Source organism: Carya illinoinensis, chromosome 3 (assembly GCF_018687715.1).
Source record: "Carya illinoinensis cultivar Pawnee chromosome 3, C.illinoinensisPawnee_v1, whole genome shotgun sequence".
Lineage (NCBI taxonomy): Eukaryota > Viridiplantae > Streptophyta > Magnoliopsida > Fagales > Juglandaceae > Carya > Carya illinoinensis.
Window position 1 is genome coordinate 10,675,488 of NC_056754.1, and position 23,101 is coordinate 10,698,588.

At 34.5% G+C, this 23,101-nt stretch overlaps 3 protein-coding genes across 3 annotated transcripts; 2 read left to right on the forward strand and 1 right to left on the reverse strand.

Moving 5' to 3' along the window:
- Positions 1 to 5,105: 5,105 nt before the first annotated feature.
- LOC122303216 (heat stress transcription factor B-2a-like) lies at positions 5,106 to 6,687 on the reverse strand. Its single transcript, XM_043114865.1, has 2 exons — positions 6,163 to 6,687; positions 5,106 to 6,034 (listed from the first exon to the last, which is right to left on the reverse strand). Exons 1-2 carry the CDS (start codon positions 6,406 to 6,408, stop codon positions 5,378 to 5,380), a joined length of 903 nt encoding a protein of 300 aa, XP_042970799.1. The 5' UTR covers positions 6,409 to 6,687; the 3' UTR covers positions 5,106 to 5,377.
- Positions 6,688 to 17,565: 10,878 nt separating this feature from the next.
- On the forward strand, positions 17,566 to 19,383 carry LOC122304466 (protein FAR1-RELATED SEQUENCE 5-like). Its single transcript, XM_043116739.1, has 2 exons — positions 17,566 to 17,577; positions 18,112 to 19,383. Exons 1-2 carry the CDS (start codon positions 17,566 to 17,568, stop codon positions 19,381 to 19,383), a joined length of 1,284 nt encoding a protein of 427 aa, XP_042972673.1.
- A 177-nt stretch (positions 19,384 to 19,560) lies between these two features.
- LOC122304467 (protein FAR1-RELATED SEQUENCE 9-like) lies at positions 19,561 to 20,557 on the forward strand. Its single transcript, XM_043116741.1, has 2 exons — positions 19,561 to 20,426; positions 20,512 to 20,557. Exons 1-2 carry the CDS (start codon positions 19,561 to 19,563, stop codon positions 20,555 to 20,557), a joined length of 912 nt encoding a protein of 303 aa, XP_042972675.1.
- Positions 20,558 to 23,101: the final 2,544 nt, after the last annotated feature.

The following is a 23,101-nucleotide window of genomic DNA, read 5'->3' on the forward strand; positions in this document are numbered from 1 at the left end:
CTCTCGTCTCGAGGTTTAAGGCAGAACTGGAAGTTGATGCTTCTCCTGTATCTCTTTTGCGAACTTCCTCAGTAAGAATATAGTCCCAGATATCTTGATACTTCATCTTTGTTTTGCCATAAGAATTACTAACAGCTGTTCTCATGGCCTCCCAGCTTTTTGGCAATTGAGCTAGAGCAATTAGTGCACGTACTTTATCATCAAATTCAATCCCCACTGAAGCTAATTGATTGATGATGGTATTGAACTCATTCAGATGCAGAATAACTGGAGTTCCTTCTGCCATTCTCAAGTAGAATAGTTTGTACATTAAATGCACTTTGTTATTGGCTGATGGCTGCTCGTACATGTCTGATAGAGCTTTCATCAAATCCGCTGTGGTCTTTTCCTTTCCCACATTGTGTGCAACTGATCTTGACAGTGTTAGTCGAATGACTCCCAACACTTGTCTATCAAGGAAACGTCAATCTTCATTACTCATGTCATCTGGCTTTCTTCCTAGGAGTGGAAGATGTAGTTTCTTCCTATAGAGATAATCCTCTATCTGCATTCTCCAGTAGGCAAAGTCTTTACCATCAAATTTCTCGATACCAACACCTTTAGCTTCTTCTCCAGCCATAACTTTACAAATAAGTTCAAATTTAAACAAACAAAGATCACCGTTACGTCCGAAAGACTCGAATTAGCTGGAAACGAGTCCGGAATGATCCAAATAGTTTGTCAGCACTATTTGATCGTCGCGATAGAACTCTAACTGGCGTGATCTAGCCCAAAATGATCTGCAACACGTGGATGGTTCAGATCTAATGTACTAATGCCGAATCTCAAAATTTCGACCGTACGGATGAGTCCGGAATGATCCAAATAGTTGGAAAGCACTATTTGATCGTTGAAATCGGACACCGAATGGTTTAGATCTAGCACAAAACAAATCTGAAAAACGGACAGTTCTGATCTGTCTGGCGCGTGGGATACACGAGCTGCACAGTGCGAGTGGGCGGCGCGTGGGCGCTTGTATTACACGCGCTAGCACTGTGTGCGCGTGGGAGAGAGTGAGGCATGTGTGACACACGCGCCGAACCTCTGTAGGGCGCGTGTCCGTCACACATCTTCAACCTCTGGAGCGCGTGAGGCTGGGTGGGCGCGTGTGGATCACGCGTCTTCAACCTTTGGAGCGCGTGGGGGCGTGTGGGTTGCAGCAGATGCATGCGCCGATCTTCTAGGGGCGCGTGTAGGCTTGTACGACCTTCGTTTTCGATTCCGTTTGCGGCAACGGATTCGTCTCCACGTGAGGAACACTGTGGAGTTGTCAAAAATTGATTTTGAACAACTTGAATTTTCAGACAGCTCGAACCAGAGCTCTGATACCAGTTGTTGGGAGCTGTTCTGACATAGAGATGATTATAAATAAAGGAGAGACGAAATTTAACGTGGTTCGGCAATTGCCTACGTCCACAGCTACTGTAATTTCACTATGAAATAATTTTTTCAAAAAACTCTCTCTTCTCACCCACTTTCTTTCTCTCTTGTAAACTCTCCCACACTTTATCTGCACACACGCAGCACTCTCTGTTTTCTCTCTGCTGCACTCTGTTCGCAGACACACAATTGAGCTCTCTCCTATTTATAGGAGAAAGCCGCCTACAATTTTTTTCGGTGCAGTGATTTATGCAAGAGTCTAAGGTGTCACTTGCTGCAGACACGCACAGTGCCTAATATGCTAAGGAAAGAAACGGTGCATGACTCATTGTTCACCGTTTTGTCTCCACTCATAACACCTGAATGGTGTCATGATGCTGATTGATCCTTGACTAAGCAACTAGAAGAAGGGAATAAAGCTCTTCCGAGGTGACAGCATCAGAAAGAGAGGTAATGGTAGAGGCCAAGGAGTCATACTCTGGACCAAGATCAGCAAGAACATAAGTGAGAATTTCATCAGACTTGACAAGTTGTCCAGCAAGCGCAAGTTCATTAGCCATGCGTTTGATGGAAAGAAAATAATCCTTGGCAGTCATAGCTCCTTTACGTGCAGTGGCAAGCTGAGTACGAAGTTGAACGGCTTTAGCACAGGAAATGGAGGAAAATTTTCGTTCAAGGGCAAGCCATACATCACGAGAGGTGGTATAGGACATGACTTGAGAGAGAACATCCTCAGCAAAAGAAGTATTGATGGTGGCAAGGATTAAAGAATCCTAACGAAGCCAATAGTCATATTGAGGATTGGGTATGTTAGTAAGGGCACCTGTGGTGGGATGAGGGGCATCGATCTCTTGTGGATGGGGTTGAATGGTGCCATCGAGATAGCCAAAGACAGCTTGACCATGGAAATATGGGAGGGCCTAAGCTTTCCTCACAAGAAAATTGGAGTGGTTGAGTTTGATACTGAGGGCAAGAGGGAAATTTGAGAGAGAGGGAATAGGGGGAGAGGAGGCTATCAGATGTCAAGAGAAAAAAAAAAAAAGAAAAAAGAAAAAAAAAGAGGAGGATAAGACGTTGGTTTTTTTCGGGCTTATTGATACCCTATAGAATAATGCTCTGTTTTGGAAAACTCTTGATCATTTGTGAATTACAAAAGTATTTCAAAAGAGTTCAGATCAACTAGCTCTGTTACATAATAACAACTTTTAACTCAGTAGCCTATACATCATTTGATTTGAATTCAAAAATAGATTACAAGCCTAACTAATAGATTTTACAGATAAGAGGTTTGTTGCAGAAGTTTTAAGCTTTTGTATTTTCAGTTAAACTGGTCATGTTGACTTGTTCTTCCACATTCCTAACCACCATCTCCTCGATGGATTGGGATAAGCTAGGCAATAACGTGATTCATTCAAGTCTCCATGTTTGCTCTCTCATCACCGATCGATTTAATTCTCTACTGCACCTCGATGGATTGGTTTAGACCTGCACAGGTTTAAAAAGTCATACAAATTGATGTTATTCTCTATCTACCTGTCTATCTATACATGTCTATATATGTGTAGTCTATGCAGTCGAAGGTGCTGGTTTAGATATCAGGCTGCATTGGTTGAACTAATAGTAATAGGGGCCAGGTCCATTAATACCTTTCAGCCCTGCATGAGAAAGCCTTTATCCCATGTTCGTAATTCAGAGCTGAGCATCCCTGTCCCTCTCTCAAATGTAGTGTTTGGTTATTAATTTTCTGACCCATTTTTCTTTTTATAATTCTATGAGTGATAAATACATTCTATGGATTCCACAATAGTTAATGTTAAGTTCAACAATGTCTGCATGCTAATTTAATACTACGAGATTCATATATTTGTGCTTATCTCTTCGCATTGTAAACAGTGCTTAGAATGAAAACTGTAAGAGATTTCCTTTTAATTATTTACTTTGAATAAAAAACGAGAAATTAACGCTAAAAATGATCTTCATTTTGGAGAGACAAATGCGATGAAAATTTTGATTATTGAAAAGAAAGATGTAAAATTAGGTAAAATGTTTCAGTGAGAGGAATGTAAAAGCTAAAAGGTAAAATGATGGCCTTCTTCTTTTGCAAGTGATAAAAGAGAGAGAGTTTCTTCTAACCAACTTTTGAAATCTAAACATCCTGATATAAAGAAAAAACAATGGATTCAACAAAGGCTGTTGCAATAAATATACAACAACTCAAATTTCAATTGTTTTCCTTGTTTCTAAAGGAAGAAAGGAAACAAGGCAAGAAAATAAGTTATCCTTTTATGGAACTGACGTAATACATCCGGAAATGAATGCAAATTAAGTAAGAAAAGACTCTGCACCTGCAACAGTACTATGCATGTATGTATGTCAGCGAGCAATCCGAAAGTTAGCTTTCATGTTGCAATTGCAATTTGCATGGCGGGGACCAACCTTCCTTTTTTTCCTTTTTCTTTTTGTTTTTCCTTTGACAAAACCAAAAGGTAAATCACAGTCGACTAATTAGACTTTTATTCTATGACTACCTTCGGAGTAACAGATGCAGTCTTTTTTCCAGCTGCATCAACGAAATCCACTCCTATTGAAACTATACAACCAACAAGCTACCAACGTTTTCAACGTGATGGACCAAAGCTGTCGCTAACGCTGTCGTATAAAAAAGAGAAACAGTTATTCACATAATTTTGCATACTTTTATAATTTAACATACCATATAAACTATTGTGAGTATTTTTTTTTCTAAAAAAAATTATATTATTTCTTATATTTAATTATTATTTCAACGACATAAATGGTTGATGGATAAATTTTTAAAAGTTAATATTTTTTTAGTTGTTTACCATCCCATGAAATAACAACGTTTATAAGGCCTTACATAACATCATTTTATTACAAAACGAAATAAACTTTACCTTCATTATTTTAAGAGTCGTACTGTTATTTGAAGAGTCAAATTCACGTCAGTTTATAAAATTATTTTGTATAATTTCTATATAACTAGAATATTTTCTTATTTACTATTTATAATTGTCTTATTATTAAAAATAAATATTGATAATGAAATTTTTTAACAACATATTAGGAACTTATAAAGATTTTATCATTCCTTTAAAATTGCATAACATATTACTTTAATTCTAATTCTTTTTTCTACAACTTGATAAATACCTCCAAGTAACCCAATTGCCACAATTTAATTAATAATAAAACCATACACTAAAAAAAAACATTAAATAGATAACAATTATATGAACCACATGTAAAACTAATTTTACTTAACATAGCAAGCTCAGGACTAATTTCTATTCTTTCTTGGATAATACAATATATATTTTCTTCAAGATTTAGGTAGAATTTGGATAGTGAAATAAAATAATTTTAAATTAAAATTAAAATTTGAATAAAAATATTGTTAAATTTTTATTTTTTAATATTATTATTATTTTAAAATTTTAAATTATTCATCATATTTTATATGAAAATTTAAAAAAATTATAATAATAAAATAAAATGAAATATTTTTATTATTTAAATAAGGCTACAGAATTCCTAAAAATACAAAAAATAATATAATATATGTTTTACAATTAATTATGTCAAATATTTAATTAAAAACCGCTTATCATGAGTACAACAACGTGTATTTGTAGAAGAACACACAAAAAATAGATAATGAGTTGGACTTTCGGAGCAACAACTAAAAAGTCTAAAATAACAGGGGATAAATTAAGGCATTATTTCCATTTTAAATTAAAAAAAGGGGGGGGGGGGGGGTGCAAAAAACAAAATCTTAAAAGAGTGGAGCAGAAAAGTTCTAAGAAACTTCTTGAAATGGGTCCCATTGGGTTGACAACGCACGTGATCCATTTCGTCACATGCCTGTTCCGTAGAGACTCGGATCCAGTGCTTCACCGCTAATCCAATCTAACAACTCCCAACCTCCGCCAACAACTAATCAATTACACACGCTCTGATTGTTACGATTATCCCAGTGGCAGTGGTTCATCCAGGTTGACTTTCGATCATCAACATCGTTCTGACAATCAACCGGTTCTGGTTTCGCCACCCCGGCTCCAGGCTGCTGAAGCCTCAACTCCGTCTCGCGCTCAGCCGCAACACCGTCGCTTTCCCTCGCTCTCTTCCCACCGATCGCCACGCCGAAAAGCCTTGCGCTCGTCTCAGCGTCCGTAACCCCCTCGCCGGCGAAACGTTTAGCCGGCAGCAAATCGAGCTGTTTTTCGGCACTCTCTGATGGGTTATTATTCGCGAAGTTCGACATCAGAGAGAAGATATTGTTGCAGAGCGATTTCACTCCCGCCAACTCTTTGCTCAGCTGCAAGTTCTCTTTCCTCAGCCTCTCGTTCTCGTCTATGAGATCGGCCGGTGCCGTTGTTGAGGAGGAGTTAGTGGACATCACTTGATCTTCTCCGGAATTTGACGGCGATGTTAACGGCTTCGCGGTCAGAACTGCAGCTATCGTCAACGGCGCCGGAGCTGCGACGGCAGGTGATGTAATCTTTCGGCGCTGAATTTCGCGCAGAAGGTGCTTCTCACCACGGCGAAAGCATTCGTTTGAGAATTCCCACCGATCGGGAACTACTTTTCTAAATCCCTACGAAAAAAGGAAAATAAAACGTCAAAAACTTGGGAAAAAAAAAAAAACCTTTATAATCGATAATAAATAGAGAGAGAGAGAGAGAGAGAGAGAGAGAGAGAGAGAGAGAGAGAGAGAGATATTACATAAGTGTTGAGCTGGCGGACGAAACTGGAGAAATTGTTGTGCTTGAAATATTTAGGGAGCAAGTCTTTGGCGAAAACGGTCGGGTTCCAGACGATGAAGGTGGATCCGTCATCGTTCCATGAGATAACATCGTTTATGGTGTGATCGTCGACCAGCTGATACGTTTTGGTCAAAAACGGCGTAGGTAGAGATCTCTGAGAGTCGCTGCTGGTGGACTCACCGTTTTGCTCCACCGGCAGAGACATATGAAAGCCACCTAATTAGACAAGCCAAAACTAAAACCTAAAAAAAAAGAAAGAAACAGAGAAAGAAACTAGAGAATGTTTTTAGCCTGAGAATATGGAGAGAGAGGATCTAGTTCTAGAAAGTTCGAAGGGGTGGGTTTTAATGGTGAGAGGAGAGGAGCATGGGAGAGAAGCAACGATGAAACCGAAGGAAGATAGAATGAGAGAGAGAGAGAGAGACAGAGACAGAGAGGGAGAGCGAAAAGAGAGGAAAGAACGAGAAGCTACTAGGCTACGTCTTATCTCGGGAAGCTTCGTTCCGTGTGCAGCCTTCTCTTTACCCGTATTCTGTGCGTGTGGGTGTGCGACTGTGGCACTTGGTGGGTCTGACTGAATGCGCTATATTTACCTTCTTCTTAAAACTAGAAGGATAAAGATTCTCTTAAAAAAAAAAAAAACTAAAAGGATAAAGATTATATACTAAAATTGATAAATATTTTTATTATAAAATTTTTTTATAAAAATAAATTTTTAAATTGACATATTTTTATATAATATATTAGATCTAAATAATTTTACAATTTAATTTATCTTATTAAATTATCTATAAATTTATTTTTATAAAACTTGTTTATGACCTATAAAGAGATTATGTATTTATTTTTAAAAACTAACATTTTCTTACTCCCATTTTTAATTATTTTTATTCTTCGCATTAGACTCATTATTCAAATTTATACCAATAAAAACGAAAAGATTAAGTTGCATTATCGTCAATAGCCAAATATCATATTTAATTAGGTATTTACGTGTCAAACAATATATATGCACAACGTTTTTTTTTTTTTCCTTTTCCACTTTTCGTTATTTGGAATTTCCACACAAAACCAATAAAATTACTAGAAATGTAATATTCACAAATAGATTTCTTAAAATTAAACTCACAAATCATTTTTATATGACTTATTAAATTTATTTTATAATAAAACAACTTTATAATATGACATATGTATTATATAAAATTACATCAATTTATAAATTTATTTTTGTTAAATTTCTTTAAAGCTATAACACTTCTCTAAATTTATGGATAAAAAGTAATAATATATATACCAATTTATTTTCTTTTTACATACATATTCTACTTATACTCTCAAAATGTTATTTCTTCTGATTATTAATAGATCTAAGTGACTTTTACAAAATCGTTTAACTATCATTTTCCTAACTTACAGACACAAACCCACCTTAAACATCTTTACGAGATCTCTTGCAATGCATGCTCTTAATATTTGTTCTACCCCAAAGCTATTTTGTTGCGTGGCTGGTATTTGCAAAGAGAGTTTTGTTGCATTTAAGTAAAGTCACATGCTATATAATCTGCATATCAATACTAATTTTTTCATATTTAAAATTTAAATTAATATTATTTTCAATAAAATCTATTTTTTGACCAATCACATTAGATTAGTGCACATATTAGTGCACAATTATACTTGTAATTAAATTTTTCTTTGCAAATATTGCACCAACAGCAAGGCGAATAAAAGTAACGATATTTATTATTCTTATATATATATAGATTTATCATCTCATGTAGTATTAAATTATTAAAAAAATTATTTATCGTGTTTCATTACTCGAGATAATTTTATAAGATGTTGAAAAAATAATTATTAAAAAAACGATGAATACCATTTTTAGGTAAATCAAGGTTGGCCGACACATTGTGTTCTGGTTATTCAGTTTATTATATATTAACAGGAAGGACATGAATATTAATAATAGTGGGACATCAATGGTACGTACGTATGTGGTTTTGTGTTTATTTTCAACCCTTCCAATCTGCATGCGACCACTGCCGAATACAGTGATTCGCAGGTACCGCCGTTTGTTTTGTTTTGCTAAAGTTGCTCTCATTATTAAAGTTCTTTCTCGGGGGGCCATATTATATACTGGAAAAGCGTTTTCGCATTTTTCTCTTCCTTTTCCTATATAAATACTTGGCTCTTTCTGGCTCTTTCAGTGGCTATCTCAAGTTTTTTCTATGAACATACTTAATACCATTCGTAATTGCATGTGTTCTTGTGAATAATCTAAGTTGTATGTCCTACATGCAGCTTTCTTGTTTCTCCAATTCTCCCCAACTCCTAACCCAATATACATATATAATATCTATCTACAGAGTCAAAGGCTCTTTTATGTTCCACTTTTTCTTTTAGGTCCAAATTTTGGGCTACTTTCCTGTAAACTTTTCCCTACCTTGAGGAAAATCCTCAAGAGTCATGACAGCTACTCCTTTAAACTTGCCTCTTGGGCCAAGCTTGTAGATTTGTCATCAGTTTTGCAGCCTATATTGAAAAAAAGCTAGGTGATTAGAAGGAATATTGTTACATCTTGCGTCTTGGCCCCTTTGAAAATTCCTAATTCCATTTTTTGGTCCAAGTAAAGTCGAAGTACTTCCTCTATTCCTGCACAGCTCTTGTAGTGATGAATACGAAGAAGAATTTTGGATTTTTTTTGGTGAATATTAGTTGAATGAGTGTCTTCGTCCTTATGTATATTTTCTGAAGGTTTAATCGACAAGATATCTCTCTCTCTCTCTCTCTCTCTCTCTCTTAAATTTTATCGTAGGTTTTGTTATCTACAGTCATATTGATCAACTATCTATCTTTATTAGTTGTCTTTTATTAAAATAATTGATCTACGAAACACTTAAAATATTGTTGAAAATTTAGACCTCTCAAATTCACCCTCTTAGAATCTATGCTTTGCAGGAATAACAAAAAAATATTAATAATAACAACAAAATTTTATGTGGAAACTCCTAAATAGGAGAAAAATCACCATGTAAAATATTGTTACAATCATGTAATTGTTCGCATCATTCCAAATATACCTACAAAGCTTCAACACTAGCAAAACTATAATATTCACATTTTTCTTTTTTTTACACAAAAAGGTCAATAGAAGAATTTAACTAAAGTACTAAAAAATTACTAGATAAACTATCAACTTGTGTGTTTAAATCAAGGAGGCTTAACCTCCTTATATAGGCTCCAGGCCTTTGCTCTCATTCACTTTCCATCCATGTGGGATTAAAGAAAATGAGCAAAAGTCAATAATCTCCACTATACGACTTTGACTGGTCCCACAGTCAAGTTACACTTCAATGAATATTTTCATAACTTTTGCTATTATGTTTCACTATAAAAGCATACCCACTCAAAATAAATCAATTCCAAGTATTTTACTTCAGTCCATGTCGAAAACAGCCTTACTGAAAATTATGGGATAACTTTCACGTTTACCTTTCCTAGAAATTCATTAGTCATCGATAGAAATTGACACCATACACCCTGTATCAATGCCAAACCAATGTCTATGTGCAAAATTGTGAACTGGCTAATATTAACACATCATCTATCATGGCAACTTTAAAAATTAGCAAGATGCCATTAAGATGTACATGTCTTTTTTTTTTTTTTTTATAAGAAATCATCTTTTATGGAGAGAAACACATTGTCAGCATCATTACTAGTATCTTCATTTATTGACTTAGAGCCACTTGCAGAACCTGCTCAAGTTCTTGCATAATTTTTCTTAACGTGCCCAGATTATCCACACCCCTAGCAAACTACTTTCTTCTTCATGGAGTTCTTCATCTTCTCATTTTCAGCTGCTACCATTATTAAGTTTTCAGGTGGACAATTTCTTCCACCACCTAGTCTTCTCTCTTCATAAAAGAGTTTACTGATAATATCTAAAAAAATTATTTTCTCATTCTATGTATCAAAATAGATTTTATATGCTCATAGGAAGATAAAACAGACCAGATGAGTCTCTAGGCTTGATCCTCATCATCAATTTTAACTTCAATAGATTCCAACTTAGAGACAATGCCATTGACAACACTTAAATGATCTAAAATAGTTGTACCTTCATTCATTTGCAATGTATGAAACTACTTTTTCATGTACATCCTATTTGAGATACCATTCGTTTGATACAACTTTTCGAACTTTTCTCAGAATTCATTTGTCGTAAATATTCCATACATATTTACAAAAACATTCTTGGCCAGGTACAGACGTATTGCATTTGCTGCTCTCAAATCCAGATTCTCTCAATCTTCATTGCTCATTCCAGATCTGCTTTTTTCACCAGTTACACTAGTATCACTACTGACTTTAGGTGTTGGTTTGCCCTTCAATACTTTGTGTAATTTTGATTGAATCAAGACATCCTTAACTTGTACTTGCCACAAGTCAAAATTGATTCTTCCATCAAATTTATCCACCTCAAATCTGATAGGATTTGAAACCTTACTTTCTGATATTGCTTTGATGAATGTACCGTAAAAATAAATAGTACCTCACTAAGTAAATTCCTATTAAAGATTAAGGATTATAATGGACATACTTAAAATTTTCAATCTTCTAGACAAAACTTCATTAGACTATACGCATCTACACTACCGCACTAAAACTTCACCCTACAAAAAGAATCTAATAGCTATGATACCACTTGATGGGAATTCAGACCTTCCAAATTCACCCTCCTAGTATCTATTCTTTATAGGAATAATAAGAAAACTAGATAAATAATAACAACAAAATTTTATGTGAAAATACCTAAACAGGAAAAAATACCAAACTCAGAGGAGAAAAATTCACTATGTAAAAAATTGTTATAATTATATAATTTTTCTCTTCACCCAAATACACTCACAAAACTTCTACACTAACAAAACTTTAACTTTTACGTTTTTCTTTTTTGCACAAATAGGTCAACAGATAAATTTAATTAAAATAAAAAATTACTAGATAATTTATCAACTAATATGTTTAAATCAAAGAGGCTTAACCTCCTTATATAAGCAGAATGCATTTGCTCTCATTCACTTCTAATCCATGTGGAATCAAAGAAAAGGAGTAAAAGCTAACAAATGTGTCATATCAATCAGTATGATTAAGAGTAATAAAATTCAAGATGAAGAATAGTATTACTATTAATCAAATATCTATCTTTTTTAGCCAATAAAATCAATAAGCAAACCTGGTCTCATGAGGCATCACAGACTACATATTTTTAGTTTAGTTTATGTTTATGCAGGCTACATTTTTTTTTCTTTTTCTGTTATCTTATTATTATTATTATTATTATTGTTATTGTTATTATTATTATTATTATTATCCTGGCTTCTGGCTAGATAATTCCAGTAATTTGATTTGGGTTCCCATCCGTGCCAAAACGGCCAAACCTTTCTTTATCTGGAACTATGTGCTTGGGACCTGGGTGCCGGTGGTTAGTTTCTGCCTTCTAACCTTGTTAGAGAAAGGCCAAATCTGCAAGGGAAAAAAAAAAAAAAAAAATTTACTTTCCTGGCATCCAGTTGTTTCGGGGGCGGATCATTCCTAGTCGGTCCCCCATAACGCCTAGAACCATGTCTGCATTTTCGAATACGAAGTTTTGCCCTCACAATGCTTGCATTATCCTAAGATTATTGGAGGAAAAAAGAAGAAGAAAATATTAGTTTTTATCCTGCAAAGGAAACCTGCTCTTTTGTTATTTTGTTACAATTATTTCTCAAAATGGAAGAAAATATCATTCTACTATCCTTTTTCTTTCTATGAACCCAACGTAAGATCAGCTAAAGTACAGTTTGAGTAGTAAAATGAGATCATTTTAAATTAAAATTAAAAATTAAATAAAATATTATTTTTAATATTATTATTAGTTTAAAATTCAAAAAGATTTAATTATTTATAATATATTATGTGAAAATTTAAAAAAATTGTAATGATAAGATAATATGAAATAGAATACTTTCACTATTCAAATAGAGCCTAACACAATCGATTGATTGATGAGGACATCCACATTGGCTTAGCCAAATGAGATGCTTGACCAAATTTTACAAAATTTGGCTCAAAAATCTTTCACATTGGATTGGGTAAATTTAAAATAATTTAGACTTTAGCTACAATAGTTGGCTAAAGATGGAAGACTACTATTCATTCATCAACATTAAAATATTAATTTTTCATTCCAAACAAATAAATTAAATTAATTAGAATATAATTAACATTTAACATTTAGAATATAATTATTATTAACATTTAATAATATTTTTTAATATTAATTGAATATAATATAATTATTATTAGCATTTAATAATACTTTTTTTAATATTAATATAATATAATATAATTTTTATTATTATTAACATTTAATAATAATTTTGTAATATTAATTTAATTAGAATATAATTATTATTAACATTTAATAATAATTTTTTTAACATTAATATAATATAATATTATTATTATTATTAAAATTTAATAATACTTTTTGTAATATTAATTTAATAGAATATAATTATTATTAACATTTAATAATAATTTTTTGTAATATTAATTTAATTAGAATATAATTATTATTAACATTTAATTGGTAGAATTAAAAAATGTGAGAAAATAAATTAAATAAAAAATTTATTAATTTAATAATATTTTATTATTATATAGAGAATTAATGGTTAATCCAATGTGGAGATTGAATTTTGATAGAATAGACAAATGTAAAAAAGTGTTGATATTGACCAAATTTAAAGATAAATTTGACTAAACCAATGTCAATGCTCTAATACAGGGCTATTGTTATTACTAGTGGAATAGTGTGTTTCTGTGAAAGTTAGCTCAATGTATGTCCCTTCTTTTACAAACTTCTGTATTTTCTTATTTCCCTTCTTCTTGATTAACGATATCATTTTTATTGTCCAAGCCAAAAAAGAAAAAGAAAATTGAATTGATTGGCTTGACAGACTAGATGTTCTTTAGTCAATTTCTCTCAAACTTGATAATCAAATGGTGGCTGAAGTATTGCCCAATTGGTTTTAGAGTTGCATGATCTTGAGCCATGGAGCTCACAGGATATAGTCACAGTGAATATGCCTGATCTCATGAGAACCATTGTAGGAAAACGCTTCAGACCGGTCGGGCTATTTATACTCAAATAACAGCCCGCCAATCATCTGATGCCACATAGGAGAAAGCTGTAAACAGCTCGTAGACCGTGAAGCAGGGAATCAGAAGGCTTCAGCTTGGCATTTTCGTCTGCCCTTCCCACAATCGCGAGCCACGGGTTTTCTCCCTTCTGCCATTTGCCTCAGCCCGACGCCGACGGATGACCAAAATCGCAGCCCGTCGCCGACGAAAGTATCTCAGCCCGACGCCGACTCAATCATCGCAGTCCGAAACCGACGCCGAAGTAAATCGGGGACTGAACCATTTGAGTCTGAAACCATTCACCCTTCCGAATCGGGCTGCCCTTCTCAGTTCGAAACCAGCTCAGCTACCGTTGTTCGCACCGCCTGTATATCAGTCCAACGCTGACGCAGCTTAGGATATTATTGGCCGACACAACCGGTTGCCCAGAAGGAGTTGTCATGGCTGACACGGTATGTATTTGATTAAATGTCACAAAGGCCTCTGTTATGTTATATTCACATATTCCGGTTGGATTTTTGGCTAAACATTTGAAATATTTGAGATAGACAGAAAAGAATAAACATTTGAAATATGAATTTCCATAGATACGTAAAAAGTGGCGAATATTAATATAAAAAATCTTGTTATTTCTTAGGGGTATAAATGTGACGCCCCCAAATTCCGTTTGGGATTGGACGGACATTTGAAGCGTTGAGACATGCAACACAAGGTTACCTGCCCCCGTTCATAACATATAAGATGCAATAATCCTAACATGCATCTAACATTATGCAATATTCGCAGCGGATAATTTTTTTCTTTACCAATACTATTCACCAAACTGAAAATATCCCAAATACTTAAAACATACTTCATACATAAAGATCCATTGAATAACTAAGATCACAGCACTATTCCAAAATAGTTATGATCCAAAAGTACTGGAGATGCAACTCCATCGTACAAGTAGTAATTTAACTACTATATTAACATTAACGACGCACCGTCGTTCAGTCGACTGTGTCTAGTTGGTTAGCTCCTGATCCTCCTTCAGGTCCTGTAACAAGATCTACCATTCGGGGGGAATGGTAGTTGGGACTACCACAGTGAGATTTGATTACAAATCTCAGCAAGTTAACAAAAAACTTCCACATAGACTAATGATGCATGGATGACAGTAAAAGCATAAATGCATAATCAAATTCATAAGTAATTGAAGAATAACTTAGCGTACAATATAGCATAATTGACATAACTTAAATTGAAACATGAACTGAACTTGACTTGACATGAACTTGATCTGAAACTTGACTTAGCATGAACTTGCTCTGAAACTTGAATTAACATGAAAAATACATACTCCACAGTTGTTGTGGCCCCATGTATTCTACACAAACTTGACTTAACATTAAAAATACATACTCCACAGTTGTTGTGGCCCTATGTATTCTACACATCACTATGCAGTTAAATACATACTCCACAGTTGTTGTGGCCCCATGTATTCTACATAAACTTGACTTAACATGAAAAATACATACTCCACAGTTGTTGTGGCCCCATGTATTCTACGTGTAAATACATACTCCACAGTTGTTGTGGCCCCATGTATTCTACACAAACTCAATGCAGTTAAATACATACTCCACAGTTGTTGTGGCCCCATGTATTCTACATAAAGTTGACTTGAACATAACTTGAAATACATGACCAACTTGAGAGAGAAACATTTCGTAACATGGCATAACATATAATAAACAACATATTTAACATGACATACTTGCAACAATGAATATTACATGACTTGACATACATGTAATAGATGGCATACTTAGCATGACGTACTTGTAACGTATAATAATACATGACAGAATATATTATGTAACAGATAAAAACTGATGACAGAATAAATTCTGTATAACAGACAATTACGTGATAACTTGGCATGGCATGACATATATGATAACATACATACATACACTGTAGTTCTTTTACTTAGCACACATACACAGTAGACTGCTAGTAAGTTAAAAACTAACTTACCTCGATCTCCGCGTTTCTTATAAAACTTCAAGTGCGATCACGAGGAACTGTAATTAGTGATTCTAAAAGTTAGAACTAAATCACTAAAAATTTGAAATATGAAAAATACTAACTTAAAGAGTAAAATTTTTATTTTACTCTTTACATGTGGGAAAATGACCGTTTTACCCATAACTTAAGGATTTTGCATACTAACTCCAAAAGTTTCCAAAATTTACATTTCTCATGTAAATTTTTTCCTAAATTTAAATATCAATTCAGAAAAATTTAAAACAAAACACAACTATGAAGAACACACTATGGTCGAAACATCCATAGGCCATTTCCCTTTATTTTTGTTGCAATTCCTTCCAACTTCAAAACTCATGCTTAAACCAAAATTTTGCAACAAACATCCATTTAGAAAAAGCTAATAATCAACACCAAATGTTTTTTGTAAAAAGATCCAAACACTTGAATCACAAGTTTTGACCTTAAATCAAAACATCTCCAAGAATTTCAAAAATCAAATCTTACTTCTAACATATTCATAATATCATCCTAACATCAACCATGCTTTAAATCATCAAACTAAAGTCACCAAAATCACAAAATAACATTTGAAGTTTTTGGTTTTACACTTAGTCCAAAAACAAAAACTTTTTCCTCAACTAGTTTTGATAAATCTCTTGATCTATGACTTATAAATATATGATCTTCAAACCAAACCATTACATGGTTTAAAAAGATGTCCTAAAACATATACAAGCTTCTAATTCAAGATCACATGGTTAGAAATTAACCAAAACATAAATTTAGCCAAGAATATCCACACTTTGGCTTATCTGAATATCTCTTTGCATAAAATTTCATATCTTTGAAACTAACATCAAATATCTTCAAAATAATAATATAACATGTATATAAGATGTTTAGGATCCTCCAATAAAATTATCAAAGTCATTAGAATAGGTTTAGACCACCAAAGAGTTAAACTTTCTCAAAACAGAAACTGTTTTCCTCTTCCAGTTTCTAAGTTTCTAAATCTAAGAAAATCTTTCATCAAAACCTTTAATCATGCAAAAATCCTCAACCAATAGTCATATATACATGTTAACAATACTCCATAAAACTTTCGGACCAATATCTATCCATTAGCTTGGTCAAAAACTCCAAACTATAACATATTCTCCAGTTTATCTCCCAGAATGACCTTTCTATAGTTTACACAATATTTGACTGACCAAATGATCTTCAAATGGGGCAAATAAGATATCCATGTAAACTAGACTCAAAAAAGAACAACTTATATGAAGGAGACTTTATGATAAAACACTTACAAAAGCTTCGAAATGGGTGTACAAAAGACCTCCTAAAAGCTGTCCGAGAGAGAGTGTTTGATATTCTTTTAATGGAAAGTGTAAATGAAGATAATTTCGTGGGGAGAGGTGGCTGGAGATACTTATGGATGAGATATGGAAGAGATGAGGCTGGAGTTGAGAGTTGAGTGTAGTTTTCTCCTACCCAAAAAAAATCTATAAATGATTATCTTATAATATTCTATCCAATAATATCTAAAAAAAAATCAACTTAAGATATTTTTATCTAATAATATCTATCAACTCAAAATATTTTTATCCAATAATATTCACGAAAATTACCTCAAGATATTTCTTTTTATCCAATAATATCTACAGTTTTGAACAGACGTTTTGTCCGAAAATATGAAAAAATGTTATTGCGCCATAAGACTTTAAATAATCCTCCGAGTCTAATGGCACAAGCCATAATACATTTTGACACTTCTAACTATCTCCAATAATCAAAAATACACTTATGATATCATAGTAAATAATAACACTAACTATATACTTAAACAAAAACCTATACGATTAATGGATTCGTGAAAACTTATGAGGTTTTTACGAGGTTCCTAAAGTTAATAGAAATTTCACAATTGAATTTCTAACGGGCTGTTACAATAAAGCTCTTACTAAATCTGGATCTTCGCATGGCTTAAGCACATCATCAAACTTGGAAGATGAAGAACAATTTAGCCATGTATTGATTGATCCCTTATCACCCAAAAAAAAGGCATCATGTCTGTAATGTTAGATAAAAAAAAAAAAAAAACTAAAGCATACTACCACTCAACTCTGGCAACATGGACAAATTGGTTAGTAGATGGAAAGGAAACATCCTGCGCCTCTTAAAAGAAAGAATTTGAAACAAGTAGACATGGGAAGTTGTTATGTATGACCCATTCTGTATGACCCATTCTAGCCGTACTCGAAGTTTCTAAATTTGGATTCTTTTTTTTTTTTTTTTTTTGAATCTTGATTTGCTTTTTGTTTTGCCCTTTTTCATTGGCCAATGATATTCCAACCATTGTGGGTTCCTATTTATAATACCAACAAATTAATGACGTTGTGATAAGTAGCTGGAAAACCACTAGGGAATATCAATTCTAAAGCCATATGTTATATAAGCAACAATCATGTGCATATATCTTCATAATTATTTATCAGAAAAATTTATTCAACTTTTTGTTAGTCATTAGATCATATATTACATTCCACTCTTTTTGAGGATTTTAATTTTTTTCTCAAACATGGTGGTGTTGAGCCATGTTAGATAGATTTATAATTTGGTTGTGGTTGTTTTTTAATAACTATTGAATTTACGATGTGGTTTTTTTTTTTTATGAAAGGAACAAAGTTATTTGGTTAATAGTGATGAAGTCGATGATGATAGTGTAGATGCACAATTTGATGTCAATGCTGAAGATGGGGTGGATGATGAGCGTAATGTGACTCTTGAAGATTGTGTGAATGTCGAAGATGGGTTGAATGTTGAAGAAGGAGTCAATCTTCAAGAACAAGTGAATGTGGAAGATTCGAGTAGTGGGGCTTTGGAGCCATTTATTGGTAGGATATTTGACGATGTGGAAGACGCCCAATCATTTTACAAAGCTTATGCAAGACGGAAAGGTTTTGCAATTCGGACAAATCATACTCGATTGTCGAAAGATGACAAAAAACTTTGTGTAGTAGACTATGTTTGCACAAGGGAAGGATTTCGACGGGTAAGTCGAAAAGAAAAAGAAAGAACAGTTCCTGAGATTGCTGAGACAAAGATTGGATGTAAAGTAATTATGGGAGTAAAAAAAGATGGTGAAAAGTGGATGGTGAACAAGTTTGTGGTTGGACATAACCACATTCTACTTACACCAAGGAGTGCTAGTTTGCTCTGCGGAAATAGAAAGGTTACTAAAGTCCAAAAAAAACTTATCATGACTTTGAATGAGTCCGATGTACCGACAAGAAAGATTATGTCAGTGTTGAGTAAAGAATCAGGTGGTGACTTCAATGTTGGCTGTATTGGTAAGGATGTTGAAAACTACTTAGGAAACAAGAGGAGAAAAGTATTTGAAGAGGGGGATGCACAAAGGTTATATTCTTATTTTCTTGAGCGACAACTCACAGAACCTGGGTTTGTGTACTCCATGCAAGTTGATAAGGATGGGTGTATGGGAAGTTGTTTTTGGGCTGATGCGCGATCAAGAGCTGCATATCAGTATTTTGGAGATGTTGTTACATTTGATGCCACATACCTGACCAATGTGTATAAGATGCCATTTGTGCCATTTTCTGGAGTTAACCATCATCATCAGACCATAATGTTTGGTTGTGCGTTATTGGTTAATGAAACAGCTGAATCATATACATCGTTATTGAGGACATGGCAAGAGGCAATGCTTGGTAAAGCTCCTGCAACTATTATTACCAACGATGACAAGGCAATGGCGAAGGCAATTGCAGAGGTACTCCCGAATACAACTCATAGGTTATGTTTGTGGCATATTTTACAAAAGTTTCCTGAACACTTGGCCCATGTTTATAACAAATTCCCGGACTTTGGCAAAGATTTCCGTCATTGCATCCATGAGACAATTACAACTGATGAGTTCGAGCAAGAATGAGGCTGTATATTAGAGAAGTATGAACTAGAAGAAAATAATTGGTTGCAGAATCTTTATAGCCGACGGGATAAATGGGTTTCGACTTACTTGCGTTCGACATTTTGTGCTGGCATGTCAACAACTCAAAGGAGCGAAAGCATGAACAAATTTTTCAAAGATTACGTTCGTTCAAGCACTATGGTAAGTGACTTTGTGTATCAGTATGAAAAGGCAATAGATGCACGTTACTTTAAAGAAAAAGAGAAGGATGTGCGGACAAGATCTACGCGGGCTATATTGAAGACACCTCTTAAAATTGAAGAGGAGGCGTCAATGGTTTATACAAGAAAGTCTTTCATGATCTTCCAAGATGAACTGTTCAATAGTTTACGGTACAAAGTTACAAAATTATCCAAAGAGGGTGAAAGAAAGACATATGGAGTGGTAATAAGTGGTCAAGAGAAACCACTTTATCATGTGACATTGGAGAATGGTGAAGAACAGACAACATGTACATGCCATCTGTGGGAGTTTATGGGGCTTCTTTGTCGGCATATCTTGTGTGTTTTTGGCAAGAAATCGATGTTAGATAAATTGCCACAGCATTGGGTGAAAGAAAGATGGACTATTAATGCTAAGGCTCGACCCATTCCTGACATACCATTAATGGAAGGGCAAGTTCAGGTAGGACAAGATGATCCTATGATGAGAAAAAGCAAGTTGATGATTCAACTTTATGACATTGTTGAACTTGGCTCACAGTCAGCTGAAAAACACAATCATCTATGTCTTGCATTGGAGAAGGTTCATAAAGAGTTACTTGCAATGGAAGATCATGTAGCATGCTCTCAAAGAGGGGAGTCAACCAATATTATCCAAAACGAAAGAAGTCAAGTTGTATCGAATTTTTCACAAACAGTCCAAGATCCTCCAAGGGTGCCAACAAAAGGACGGCCAAAATCGTTAAGATCGAAAAACCCAAAAGAAACACAGACAACAAAGAAAAGACGTTGTAGCATTTGCAAGAATGAGAGACATGTTAAAAATAATTGTCCTTCAGTGAGGTATATTCCTGTTTAGTTGTATTTTATCAATTTATTATCATGATATGAAATTAGTTTTGTTTATGTTTTGTTGTTGTTTATGTAGGTATTTTGGGCAAGCAACTGACAACACATCGATACATTTAGAATGATTGATGGCTTCCCATGTGAAGATTTTGTGGCACTTTATTGGTTTTCGGATTTTTGTTTGAAGATTTTTGTTTGAAATTATTGTAATGGGATTTTGATAGAAGGTTTTTACCTTTTTTCATAATTTCTTCAATTATGCCTTCCAAATGATAGCCCTTTATAGCATGTTTTGGACAACGGAAAAAAAAAAAAAAAAAAAACTATACCAAAGTCAAAATACATTCCAAATTCATTCTACAATTGATCTCAGAATAAGGTCCGGAAATTTCAAAAGCATCATATATCATAGGATGTTCTCATTACATAAGAGACATTTACTACATTTACTACAACGGCTTACATGAGTCGTAGCAGTGGCCGAGATACACTATAATTTAGCGGATTCATAAAAAGTACACTACAAGCTATTATTAAAAAAAACCATGTCAAGATTAATACTTTTAACACTCTCATGTATTTCTTCTCCAATGCTTTAAATTTGGATTCTTCGATGCGTAGACGCTCATGAAGTACCCTCTCGTGCTTCCGTTCAGCTAACTCCAATGTCATCTTACAGCAATTGTTTTGCTAACTTTGAAGATCAATCCACTCAAAAAAACCACATTGTTTATTCATCTTATAGTTTGGACAATTGAAAAATCTTCTACCAAAAGTATTTGCTTTTCTAGAAATCCGTAACTTTGCTTGGCAGCCACAATAACAAAGTGGTCTCTCCAAACTTGTGCAAGAATGAGAAGCAGAACTCATTTGCTAAAAAGGACATAATCAGATCAGCATATATTAGACAATAATTAAGAGGAATTCTAAGTTAGTAAAAAGAACTAAAAGAACTACATGAACTAAATTTAGTCAAAAGAACTAAAAGAAATAAAAGAACTAAAAGAATCACATGGGTTTAGGGTTTAGGGTTTAGGGCTTAGGGCTTAGGGTTTAGAGTTTTCGGTTTAGGGTTTAGGGTTTTAGGGTTTTAGGGTTTTAGGGTTTAGGGTTTAGGGTTTTCGGTTTAGGGTTTAGGGTTTTAGGGTTTTAGGGTTTAGGGTTTAGGGTTTAGGGGTTAGGGGTTTAGGGGTTTATGGGGTTTGGGGTTTGGGGTTCGGGGTTTAGGGGTTTATGGGGTTAGGGGTTTGGGGGTTTGGGGGTTAGGGGTTTATGGGGTTTAGGGTTTAGAGGTTAGGGGTTTAGGGGTTTATGGGGTTTATGGGGTTTGGGGTTTGGGGTTTAGGGGTTTATGGGTTTAGGGGTTTATGGGGTTTAGGGGGTTTAGGGTTTAGGGAGGCCTTCTAAGTTGTCAGGCAAGCAAGTGATTTCTCAAAGGTTGACTAGCACTGACAAACTGTGACAAGTTTTAGATAAAATCATTAGAAATATCAAAAGGGCACTGGTAGTTGCATCAACTTTCAAAGCTAAAAAAGTATTTTGAACAAATTTTAAAACATAAGTGTGGTTACGTACCAATACCCCAGTTTTAACAATTCCTAAGACTTCAGGAATACTTGGTGAACAAGGTGGCCAAAGAACCAAAAGATACACCAAGAATTGCAGACAAGAAAACTCCAGTGAACAATCCTATCTGGAAAAACATGCACATCAAGTCCTCAAACAGAATCTGCTCAACTAAAGGATTGCATCATACAATCAGAATCAATGGAAAAGCATTCATGACAAGCTTACCTTTAGCACAAAGAATGATTTCTAAAGCCCAACCTTCTGCTCTTTAGAACATTTTTAGGGTCACAGATTATGTATCTGCTAGCATTTTTATTTGTAACTGAATGTGGACAAATCCAACCTCTTTTAGTCATATACACAAACAGTTGGCAAGCAGATGGACATCAAACAAAACCTATATATGTACTAGTTACTTTTACCCTTAATTACAACAAACAAATCCAGTTATTTAGAATGTAGAATGTAGATTTCCTACCAATACCATCAAACAAATCCACTCAAACTTGGGCGAGATATATTTCATTGCCATGAATACCATCAAACAAATCCAATATTTTCAGTATGTATTTTGTTTGAAACCAAAAGAATAGAAAATCATTGCTATGAATATGAAGTTAAAATCATTTAAGTAAATAACATCACCGAAAATCTTCCGAATCACGAGGGCTGAGAAATCGATCTGAAATGGCGAGCGATGGCAGGCTGTTAATCGGTCCGGTCGTGCCAACGTGAGGGATTGCTTCGTGGTTTCACAGGCTGAGATCGAAGATAAATATTGGAGAAATCACAAGCTGAGATCACGTTAGGGCAGGGGACTCAACCACGTTCGGGAATCGCGTTAGGTTAGGGCTTCAGCGTGAGGGAGGGCAGGGGACTCAACCGCGTTCGGGAGAAGCTTAGGGCTTCAACGTGAACGAGGGGAGGGGACTTCCACGTTCGGGAGAAGGGCTTCAGGGTGAACGAGGAGACCAGCCTTAGTTACAAATGAGGGCAGGGGGCTTCCATCAGATGCTGGTCCACGAGTTACTCGGTGGAAGTCCTACGTGGCATAAGATGATTGACGGGCTGTTATTTGAGTATAAACAGCCCGACCGGTC

What these genes read in the sequence shown, in the direction of transcription:
- LOC122303216 (XM_043114865.1), bottom strand. Translation starts at nt 6,408, where the DNA reads ATGTCTCTGCCGGTGGAGCAAAACGGTGAGTCCACCAGCAGCGACTCT. An exon ending in TCCGCCAGCTCAACACTTAT is followed by an intron (nt 6,035 to 6,162) that starts GTAATATCTCTC and finishes CTTTTTTCGTAG; the next exon opens with GGATTTAGAAAAGTAGTTCC.
- LOC122304467 (XM_043116741.1), top strand. Translation starts at nt 19,561, where the DNA reads ATGGTAAGTGACTTTGTGTATCAGTATGAAAAGGCAATAGATGCACGT. An exon ending in AATAATTGTCCTTCAGTGAG is followed by an intron (nt 20,427 to 20,511) that starts GTATATTCCTGT and finishes TTGTTTATGTAG; the next exon opens with GTATTTTGGGCAAGCAACTG.